At 40.9% G+C, this 12,176-nt stretch overlaps 1 protein-coding gene across 2 annotated transcripts in view; it reads right to left on the bottom strand.

The window, feature by feature from the left end:
* Positions 1-12,176, bottom strand: part of HPS3 (HPS3 biogenesis of lysosomal organelles complex 2 subunit 1) — a 76,096-nt gene that overhangs the window by 46,616 nt on the left and 17,304 nt on the right. For both annotated transcript variants that reach the window (XM_073625915.1, XM_073625914.1), the window contains exons 5-7: positions 9,786-9,871; positions 3,798-3,987; positions 1,717-1,798 (exon numbers count right to left, since the gene is read on the bottom strand). In XM_073625915.1, the coding sequence (XP_073482016.1) occupies positions 1,717-1,798; positions 3,798-3,987; positions 9,786-9,871 (358 nt within the window). The remainder of the gene's footprint in view (positions 1-1,716; positions 1,799-3,797; positions 3,988-9,785; positions 9,872-12,176) is intronic.

Raw genomic sequence — 12,176 nt, 5'->3', positions numbered from 1 at the left:
CTATAACCAGGATCATTATCACTAAAGGCTTAAAGTGATCGAAAAATCTAGCACTAACTATTCTTAAAAACGTTTCCACCCCTTCATTCTACGCATACCCTTTGAAAAAAAAGGTCTGTATATTTACCTCTTTTTTTTAATCCCGTCTGGTCACATAACTCTGCAGCTCCGGCTTCCCTGTGTAAAGGAATGCTTGACAATGGCTGTGAACTCCCAGAGCCTTGATGTCACCCATAGGCTCCCATGGCCCAGCCATTGTTGGCATTCCCTCCTGTCCACTGCAGCAGCCACTCACTGATACAGGGGATACAAAGATGCAGGATCACATGACCAGACTGAAAAGGATTAAAAATAGGTAAGTAAGTGCATCTTTTTATACATGGTATACAGGATAGGTAGGAGGAGGAGGAGGAGGAGAAGGGAGAGAGAACATTTTTAAGAATAGTTATTTTTTTGCATCCAAAACGCATAGAAAGTAGGTTATATGGTTTTTAATGGCATAGTTCACATCAGTGCTTGCAGTTCCAGTGCGCTCCAATTCTAGAGAGAGAAAAACAAAAAAAAACAAAAAAAAAACAAAAACAAACCACATGCTGCATTCTTCCTGCATTGAACTGAACTTGAATGTGTTAAAAGGCAGCAAGATTGTACCAGAACACACCTACACACATAAAAAAAAAAAAAAACAGCATATGGAACCCATCCCGAAATGCATCAAAAACACACATGCAGAAATGCATCTGAAATGGATCTGGAAGACATTTTTTGGTGTGAACTAGCCTTTTCCTCCACTTTAAAGTGACATTAAACCTAAAATCAAGAATGTAATTTATTGCAGCTTCTGAACCCTTAGATGTGGTGGCTGTATTCGTTTTCTTTTTTTTTCCCCTCTGATTTCATCTGGTGATCTGGCCAGGAATACACATGGATCAAGGGGCACAGGGGCATTTTTGGACAGCAGCATTGCCAATTTGTGGGGAGGACAAAGATGGACCAGCACATTTAGATAAAAGTTTTACATAAATAAATGCTGATCATTGTAAGCACCCCTGTCAGTGGTAATTGGTTTGGCTCATAAATCTGTTACATCTGCAAGAGAGCTTGTTCTTTTGAAAAACAGACTTACTGGCCAGATCACCAGGTGAAAATAAGGGAAAGAATAACAAATGCATGCTTTAAATCTAAGAATTGGTGATACAATGTAATAAATATTTGCTTATTTGCTTTTGGGTTTAATACTACTTTAAATCTGTCAGACAAAAAAAAAAAAAACACTGACCCACAAAGCTAGACTAATGAAATAAAGTTAAAAGGGACAGTGTTCCTACAATGTCCTTGGCAAGTCAATCACGCTAATGTTAAACAAAGGACTATTTTGCTGGCAGTGGTGGCTGGTGTTCCTTTTTTTTGGGGGGGGGGGGGGTGGCTATTGTCACACAACTGGGTGGGCTCAGGGCGCAGTGCTCTGCGCCCCAACACCACCCTTTTTTTAAGCCAATTAGAGCCTCAGGCTCTTATTCTGCGTCAAAAAAAATAAAAACACATTTAAATCCATGCGTCTGGAGCCCTGCATGTAGATTAGGGTGCGGGCGCATGGATTAGGAGCGGCACCCCTAACGGACAGGCCGCCACTGTTTGCTGGTAAAATCTACATCCCACAGAGCAGATAAACTACCATGGTACGAAGCATCATAGAGCTAATCACAAGTTACATACCTTCATAGTCGTGTCAATATAAGGATCTTCTTCCCGAACTGTTACCGCACTGCATCTTACAGTGAAACACTGCAAATTATTCCTGTACAAAAGGCAGAATAGTGCATATTATCTGTGCTATGTATTAAAAATCTTCATCAGGTCTCTTGAAGATGTAGCACTCTCTTTAGATGCTAGGCTGTCAGGTAAATTAAAGTTCTTTTTAATCTGTAATCAGTGAAGAAGTTGTTGATTGCTTTGAATGGGATTGTGGACCCACAAGCTGTAGGCTTGACTGCTTTTCCCTGCTTTCCTGGAAGACTCCAGAACATAGGAGTGGAGCAGGCCAAATGAGTAGTCAGAATATTTATGGGATCTCAGCCAATCCCTGGGGAAGTGTGCCCAGTGGGTGGCTACAGAGCACAGAAATAGGCTAGGGCTGGAGCAGTGGGGATTCTTGTCCTGGAGGAGAAGTTCTCAGTATGGAGGGCTGCTGCTCTCCCAGGCAGCCCAGCTGAAAATTACCTTAGCTCATCGAGGTCCTAACTATGCTAAAGCTGGGGGGACTACTTGCTAAGAACCTCTAAAGCTAAACCAAGGAGATTTCACTTAGGATCTGGAGCGTCCACTGAGGAAATGTCTGCATGACACTGGAGGGAGGCATCCAAGTACCAAGGACCTGGGAGTACAGACCTGAGTGCAGGACCTGGGTGATTGTTGCGGTTAACGTCTGGTGCACTAATGCTAAGGCTTGCCTGGCACGGAACATTAGTTATGGTGTGGCAGTGCTGTCCATTCCCGGAGCTATTGTTGACGGGACTGTTTTAAGAAGTAGCTGCAGAGTGAAGAATGCCCTCCTATTACTGTTTAGTATTCTGGAGTATCTAACAGCTCCCTGTGCCCTATCAAAGTTTGTTCAGCAATAAATGTTAAGAAGGCAACCCCTAGACAGTTTCTTGAGCCAGAAGAGTGAACAGCTGTGCGTTTGGCTGCAGCTGCACTAGTGGGAAAGGAACCCGGCACAAAAATAGCAGGGCTTCAGGAGCATCAAAGAATACCCTCCAACAGAGAAGACACTATGGACATGTCAGAAAAAATAAACTCCAAAAAACAGGAGATAAAAAGTATAAAATTTTATTACATATTAGATTAAAAAATGATTAGATATTTAAAAAGAATATGGCTTGTAGATATATCTCTATATCTATTTCTCTATATCTATCTCTCTAATCAATAGCTCAACAGTAGTACGATAACCAAAAACCTATGCCATTTTTGCAGCTCATCTGCTTCCACTAGCCTTCTTCTGCCTGTGAGTCTATACTAGATGATCACAATCCAGCCATCCACCCTCTATCCAGTACTGCATTTATTATTGGATGACGGCCACATTTAGTAGCATGGCAATGATGTCCACGGTATTACAGCATTGATCCCTCTGTGGATACCTGACCTTACTTTGAATGCCCCTTGTGGCCCTGCAGGCCGAACCACAGCGCCCTCTACCCTAGTCTGAGAACACTTGAGGCAGCACAATCACTTGTTTTTACGATTCCTGGCTTGCCCATGTGAAGGAACTATAAAATGACCTGAATACCTCTATACCCATTATATGAGCATCTCTGAAGAAGACTGTAATCCCTCACTTTTGAAACACGTCGGATGTCTCATTTCACCACTTTATTTTGGTTGAGGTTTTTGGTAACCATACTAGTTGATCTGTTATACACATATATGACTACAATCTATATTCTTTTTAAATATTTAATCAATAATTTTTAATCTTATATATAAATAAAATGTATACTTTTAAATTCATGTTTTTTGCTCGAGTTACTACTGTACATAAAATTTTATGCGTGTTTTGACATTTTCAGAATCTTAGTTCGCTTCTTTGATGTTCTGAAATTTACACACACACACACACACAAATGAATTAGCCAAAGCAGTGATTTAGCATCATAACTCATTTTTTATGTGATGTTCCAGTCCCCAGAGTAAACAAATACAAAAAAAAAAAAAAAAAAAAAAACACAACTTAAACAGAATAAAACTAAAAACTTTCTAGAATTCTACTACATGCTCTATAGACAGTAGAATACCTTGTGATGACGTGCAGTAATTGAGGAGTGAGGACAGCCTGCTGGGACCTCTCTGGGTACTGATAAACAGAGATCAGCTGTATATTGTTCAATAAACTGTACAAGTAGCCAGCATGGGGCATGGAGAAGAAACAAAATAGGCTTAACAGGTCTATTTTGGTGCCGATTGCATCTGCGATAACATGACTTCCTGTTTTAAAAACACAAAGAAACATTTTGGCGGTTACTTTTTTTTGCACCAGTACAGAAAATCAAAGTATAAGATTACCAATGAATGAGGGACAATATTTCATTTCCGAGAGCTTTACAAACGCAAACATGAAAGCAAAAAACTGTTCTCCTGGTTCATATCTTCCTTTATTACATTTGTGAAATGTAGTTTATATAGAGGCCATTTTACATATAAAGCCCTATGCAGAGAGCCAATGCTTTAGTTAGCACTTTAAATCTGCAGAGTAAAATGCCTTTATTATGGAGCTCACTCTGTATAGATTCAAAATATGAAGAAGACTATCACCACAGGGTAGCACTGTGGAAAGTACAAAGGAGTATACTATGCCACGCCCTAATGAATGTTTAAACCCATGGAGAAAAAAGCAATGGACTTTATAGGCATATTTAAAAAGTTTTACAATTTTATTTATGAAAAAACACAGACCATTTTTAAAAGAACATAAATCAGTGAAAGTGACTAAAATAGGATTTATATCTCAGGTGACCACCTAGCAGCCCAAAGTAGACTAAACTGCGGGGCCCTAGAGAGGCCTAGAGGTAACAATACCCCAAAGGGGGATAATATATAAAAGTAACCTGAAAGGGTGTAACCCTATAATAATAAAACAGGTATTTATAAAGCCAGTTAAAAATATGTTGATATTATATCTCAAAGGATCAGAAGATTTGCTCGATTAGTTTTGCTTTATCAAAACGCTTCTTTTGGAGCTGGATAGGTCTAGTAAGAGTACAAAAAAGAAAATATAAAACTAGCTTATATGATTATTTCAGGCAAAATACACACACACATATACAGTGGGGATGGAAAGTATTCAGACCCCCTTACATTTTCCACTCTGTTATATTGCAGCCATTTGCTAAAATCATTTCAAGTTCATTTTTTTCTTCATTAATGTACACACAGCACCCAATATTGACAGAAAAACACAGAATTGTTGACATTTTTGCAGATTTATTAAAAAAGAAAAACTGAAATATCACATGGTCCTAAGTATTCAGACCCTTTGCTCAGTATTTAGTAGAAGCACCCTTTTGATCTAATACAGCCATGAGTCTTTTTGGGAAAGATGCAACAAGTTTTTCACACCTGGATTTGGGGATCCTCTGCCAATCCTCCTTGCAGATCCTCTCCAATTCTGTCAGGTTGGATGGTAAACATTAGTGGACAGCCATTTTTAGGTCTCTCCAGAGATGCTCAATTGGGTTTAAGTCAGGGCTCTGGCTGGGCCATTCAAGAACAGTCACGGAGTTGTTGTGAAGCCACTACTTTGTTATTTTAGCTGTGTGCTTAGGGTCATTGTCTTGTTGGAAAGTAAACCTTCGGCCCAGTCTGAGGTCCTGAGCACTCTGGAGAAGGTTTTCGTCCAGGATATCCCTGTACTTGGCCGCATTCATCTTTCCCTCTATTGCAACAGTCGTCCTGTCCCTGCATCTGAAAAACACCCCCACAGCATGATGCTGCCACCACCATGCTTCACTGTTGGGACTGTATTGGACAGGTGATGAGCAGTGCCTGGTTTTCTCCACACATACCGCTTAGAATTAAGGCCAAAAAGATCTTGGTCTCATCAGACCAGAGAATCTTATTTCTCACCATCTTGGAGTCCTTCAGGTGTTTTTTAGCAAACTCCATGCGCACTTTCATGTGTCTTGCACTGAGGAGAGGCTTCCGTCAGGCCACTCTGCCATAAAGCCCCGACTGGTGGAGGGCTGCACTGATGGTTGACTTTCTACAACTTTCTCCCATCTCCCGACTGCATCTCTGGAGCTCAGCCACAGTGATCTTTGGGTTCTTCTTTACCTCTCTCACCAAGGCTCTTCTCCCCCGATAGCTCAGTTTGGCCGGACGGACAGCTCAAGAAAGGGTTCTGGTCGTCCCAAACGTCTTCCAATTAAGGATTATGGAGGCCACTGTGCTATTAGGAACCTTAAATGCAGCAAAATTTTTTTTGTAACCTTGGCCAGATCTGTGCCTTGCCACAATTCTGTCTCTGAGCTCTTCAGGCAATTCCTTTGTCCTCATGATTTTCATTTGGTCTGACATGCACTGTGAGCTGTAAGGTCTTATATAGACAGGTGTGTGGCTTTCCTAATCAAGTCCAATCGGTATAATCAAACACAGCTGGACTCAAATGAAGGTGTAGATTCATCTCTAGGATGATCAGAAGAAATGGACAGCACCTGAGTTAAATATATGAGTGTCACAGCAAAGGGTCTGAATACTTAGGACCATGGGATATTTCAGTTTTTCTTTTTTAATAAATCTGCAAAAATGTCAACAGTTCTGTGTTTTTCTGTCAATATGGGGAGCTGTGTGTACATTAATGAGCAAAAAAATGAACTTAAATGGTTTTAGCAAGTGGCTGCAATATAACAGAGTGAAAAATTGAAGGGGGTCTGAATATTTTCCGCTCCCACTGTAAGTATTGTACTTACAAAGGGTATCAAATATATTGTACAGCCATTGGAACAGAGCAGACAACCGGCTAGAAGCTTCAGGGGGACCACCAGGTGGTCCCCCTGAAGCTTCTAGCCGGTTGCCTGCTCCGTCCCAATGGTTGTAAATTATATTTGATAAATTTTGTAAGTACACTAATTATATATACATCCAGCGATGCGGGAACAGACACCGGAATTGCGCTGGTTCCTGCATCGCTCCAGTGTAAACCTAGGTTGAAGGTTCAATTTTTTCCCTTAAAATAAACACATTATACTTACCCGCTCTGTGCAATAGTTTTGCACAGGGCAGCCACGATCATCCTCTTCTCGGGTCCCCGGCTGGTGCTTCTGGCCTCTCCCCCTTGCAAAGTGCTCTGGGATCACTTATGCGTGCTCGCTCCCGAGCCGCCTCTTTGTGTCTATGGGTGTGGCTCAGTCACCCCCCCCCCCCCCCTGGCTGTGATAGCAGCGAGAGCTATTGGCTGTGTCTCAGCCAGTGAGGAGAGAGACCCTGGAGAAGTCTACACATGGCTTGATCAGGAATACTGAAGGTTTTCTACCTTCATGCATACAAAGCAAAAGCCTTCACTCATTACAACCACCTTAATGCATTTTCTGCATTAAAGTGGTTGTAAGTCTCAGGCATGAAATATGAACAAAGAATATCGCTCTATAGTGTGTACTTTTTACACTGCATCTATACTTAAAGCAGAGATCCACCCAAAAGGGGGAAGCTCCACTTATTTGCCCCCCCTCAATGTTACCACATTTGGCACCATTGCGGGGGGGAGGGGGGGGGGAAGGGGAGCGAATACCTGGTTTTGTTAGGTACCCGCTCCCACTTCTGGATAACTTTGTCGCAGCAAACTCATCCAGAAAGTCAGCCTCCCATTCCTCCTTCCCCCGCCGGACCATTCACAAAGCACAGCGTGCTTTGTGCATGCGCAGCAGGGAACCGGCTGTGAGGCCGCAAGGATTTACTGTCGTTTTCCCTTACCCAAGATGGTGGCGGCAGCACCCAAGAGCCGACTGAAAAATCAGCTCAGTTGAAGACACCACTGGATTCGTGGACAGGTAAGTGTCCTAATATTAAAAGTCAGCAGCTACAGTATTTATAGCTGCTGACTCTATTTTTTTCTCAAGGAGCCTGAAGCCCTGTTTTATAGAGAAATACGGGCTACACAAAAAACTAATGTACATACTCCCCTCCATGCTGTAGCATCGCTGTCCCTCGCCGCCAGCTCTAAGATTGATTGAGAACTGAGCAATCTGCTGACTGCTGATCAGTCAGCTTATCTGTCGGCAGGAGAACAAGTGAATGTACTCCTGTGACCCTAACCATAAGTATCACCAAAAAAGTTTTAGCCATTAAAATAAACCTGCTTTATGGCCATATAAAAAAAATTGCCATAGGATACCCGCACTGTAAATTCACATACAAACTTTTTGAAACTTACACACATGACAATATTCAAGCCTGATACTTGAGCTCCCCGACACTGAGCACAGCCTTGATCAAGGTGAATGGGAGACAGATGTGCCTACTCTACCCACAACCAGATGTTTCTGTTTTCATGAAACCCTGGCAGTAATTTTGGGGAGCTGCAGTATAACAATATACGTATTAGAGTTACACGATTCTGGCCAAAATGAGAATCATTTTTTTTGCTTAGAATAAAAAGATCACGATTCTCGCGACGTAAAATCTTTCACATTATATACAAAAAAAAAAAAAGGGGTTAACTTTATTGGTTAGTTTTAAAAAAATGAATTAATGAATCATTAATTCATTTTCCAAAAAATTGCATTTGAAAGACCGATGCGCAAATACAGTGTGACATAAAATATTGCAACAACCACCATTTTATTCTCTAGGGTGTCTATTAAAAAAAATCTCTCTCTCTCAATTTTCTAGCCAAAAAAAATCTTTATCTTGAAACCAACAAATATCAGTTGTATTAGTGTTTAAGTGGTTAAACTTTTTTTCACTTACACACGAAGTCTATTCCATTGACAAATTGTTACAATGTTTATACTTAAGTTCAACTGATAAAGAATATTTTGATTCTTGGCAGACTGCCCATTTTTTTCCTTCCTTTCTTTTGATGGCTGTGGTTTCAGAAGAGCAGAGAGAATTCTTTGCATAGAAAGAAAATCGAGAAACACTTTAATCGTCAAGAATTGTTATCGCGATCTTGACTAATCGTGCAGTTCTAATACGTATGATGATCTACTTTATGATGCCTACTATACAATTGCAATCTTATTAATTGTGTACGCCTACTTTGGATGTTTGGTCTGTCTGTAGTAAAGTAGTGTAGCAGGAGTCTTAAAGTGATTCTAAAGAAAATTAAAAAAAAAAAAAAAAAAAAAAACAAACATTTTATACTTACATGCTCTGTGCAATGGTTTTGCACAGAGTAGCCCCGATCCTCTTCTTTTTGGGTCCCCGCGCCGGCGGTCCTGGCTCCTCCCCTTGCCAAATGCATTAAAGCAAAAAACCTTGACCCTTTACAACCACTTTAAAGAAAGCCTGTTCTGAGAGGGATATAGGGGCTGCAACTGCAGAGCTCCTTCAACAAATGCTAGTTACCAGACCCCAGTTACTTTCAATACTTTCCAAGTATTGTTTTTTATGATGAGAGCCAGGCAACTAACATTTTTGTAGAAGGATATGTTGCAATGTCATCTACAAATTTCCCCAGTACAAATTGATTTTGGAGGAAAGGTATAGTGTATTTTCACATAGTTTGTTAAAATTACAGGGATTACCTTTAATAACATTTACAAGCTTGCACTTTCATATTGTTATCATATTAAAAATTAATATTTGTAGATTAGCCTTCAGTGTTCAATAATTTTGTCTCAATTTTAGCAACTGCCAAGATATCAGCTTAATAGGGAGAACCTTTTTATTGAGTTGATTGACTCAGATTTGCTATGTGAAAAAGAACAGTAGAGTGAAACCACCGTAAAGCTAGAAACAGTACATGTATAATTACACTTTATACATAAAGGTGTTTTAAAAACATTAGCACTAGGTGATGAGATTATTTTCAAACTGATCTACACATGATTTTACACATATCTAACTTCCCTCTACGTCTGCTCCGTGTCAAATATGAGTGCTCCGAGGAATCTTCTAACACAGATCAGAGTTCACGCAGCAAGCTGCTACATCGGGTGAAACAGAAGCAGACAGCGAAGAAAATAACGGACACTGGATCAAGTCAGATTAAACTGTAGATTTAACTGATCAACAAAACAATTTGTATGAAAACCCAATTAACATTAATAATACATCATATAATTTACCTGTTTTGTACGTAGGCATAAGCTGTAAGGAGTGCAATCTTGTATATTCAACACTGAAGCCATCTGTAAAATCTGGTGCAAACCTCCTATGTAAAATATCAAACATTAATATTTTAAAATATTGTATACTTTTTCTGAAAGTCATCTAATAAAACACCTATGGCATCTAATAAAATGCAGAAATAAAACACTTCCTACAGTTGTGAAAAACACTGCACACAGCAGCTTTTCACACCCAAGGTAGAAAATCTTTGCTGCAACAAACTGTTCAAATAATGGTCACAAGATCTATAATCACCATCCTGGTCAGTATATGATCGGCATGGCATCTGCATGCTTTCCTTGTGCTTTTTGAGGGTTTTGACCAGTTACTCCAGCTTCCTCCCACATGCCAAAAACATGCTGGTAGTCTAAATGGCTTCTGTCCAAAGTGACCCTAGTATGTATGTATGTATGTATGTATGTATGTAAAATCATTCTTTGCAGCTATTACCTTTTGTACCACCACCCCCTCCCTTTAGAATGTAAGCTCTACAAGCAGGGCCCTCCTGTACCTTTTGTATTGAACTGTACTGTAACTGTGTTGTCCCCCTTATACATTGTAAAGTGCTGCGTAAACTGTTGGCGCTATATAAATCTTGTATAATAATAATAATAAATGTATGTATGTATGTATGTATATATACACACATATACAAGATGGATGTGACATGAGGACCCAAGACTGAAAAGCTCCCTGAGGACAGAGACTTATGCGAATGTACAGTATGTAAAAGGAATGCATAAACTGTCAGCACCAAATAACTGTAATGAATAATAAATAAAATATCAAATATTGTAAATAGTTATACATATATTCTTTCAAATGATCCTTAAGGCTCACACTGTTACTACCAATTGTATAAAAATGCCCCGGAAGAAGTTCTTTGTGTTGAAACGAGTAGGGCAGAGGGACAGGCTTGCGTCATTGCGTCAACTGGAAGTGACAGTAAACGCCATCTTTGTCAGCCGGGAAGCTTGTTATGATTGTGCAATCCTATTTTAAATACGGCGAGTGGCATTTTTTATATTTACTAAAACTTTTAAAAAAAGGGTTTTACACTACATGGTTTGTACATCTCTTTTATGGCCATTAATCGGTGATTGAGGATGGTCCGGAGTTCCTAGAGTGCCGCCCACGTTTGTGGAGGGTTTGGAGGACTACATGTTAAATAGCTTTGTTTGACCTTTCTTTCATTAGAAGGCCCCTGTTTTTTTGGCAAGAGTACACCTGATTCCCTTTGGTGGTGGCTTTTTTCAGTAGGTGACGGATTGATCTACCACATAGTCGTTGGTTCCAAAGAAGGGGTGGGGCTCTGTTTTCACTTTGGAAGATTTTCTTTTACATGCAAGTCTTTTACTCAAGAACTAGATTTGTGTTTGAGCTCTTTCACTTAAAGCAGTTGTAAACCGCTTTTTTTTTTCTTTACCCTGCAAGGAAAAGCCATAATGTGGTAGTATGTATCGCATACAAGCACATTATGTTAAATTTACCTTAGGCTGGGTTCACACTTAGTGCGGATGCAGCTCACAGCAGGGGATCCGGTGCACCCCTGTTCTCCGTTTCAGGCACAAATCAGGCCCGAATAATTTCCTGAATTTAGACCTAAAACTGAGCCAAAGACGCACAGGACTCCTGTGCAATGCGCTCCGCGGCCGCCATCGAGATGTGCGAACCGGCTCCATTGAGAGCCAGACACACTCTCCTGTGATGCCAATTGGATGCGGGAAAACCCACATACAATGTGTTAATCCAGCTTTAAAACGAAGCCGTCCCGCGCCGAGATGTCAGAGCTGGATGCTGCTTCCATCTTCACCTGTCTTGCTTACGGGTCCGTGACTAGCCAGAGCCACAAAGACGTCACTCCCACGCATGCGTGTGGGAGCCGCTGTTTACGGCACAGGGAACTGAAGGAATGGCATGGGTGGCCGTTCTTTTACAGCGCATGCGCCAATGAGGTCACTGGTTGCATGTACAGTAAATATCTTCTAAACGGTGCCCAATTAGGAGATAAGTATATTACCTATAGGTAAGCCTATAATAAGGCTTACCTATAGGTAAAGTCAGTGATGGAAGTTTAAAGGGGTTGTAAACCTACGTGTTTTTTCCGCTTAATGCATCCTATGCATTAAGATGAAAAAAACTTCTTCTAGTGACCAGCCCCCCAGCCCCCCCGGTCTTACTCACCCGAGTCCTGGAATTTCCCACGGCGGAGATGCGCTCCTCCTCTGCCCGGGGTTCTCGGCTCTTGATTGGATAGATTGATAGCAGAGCAGCCATTGGCTGCCGCTTCTGTCAATCAAATCCAATGACGCAGGCACCGGGGGGCGGGGTCGAACCCGTCATTCTGC

The sequence above is a fragment of the Aquarana catesbeiana genome, linkage group LG04 (genome assembly GCF_042186555.1).
Source record: "Aquarana catesbeiana isolate 2022-GZ linkage group LG04, ASM4218655v1, whole genome shotgun sequence".
Classification (NCBI taxonomy): domain Eukaryota; kingdom Metazoa; phylum Chordata; class Amphibia; order Anura; family Ranidae; genus Aquarana; species Aquarana catesbeiana.
Note: the sequence above shows the minus strand (reverse complement) of the source record. Positions and strands in the feature narration are given on the sequence as shown.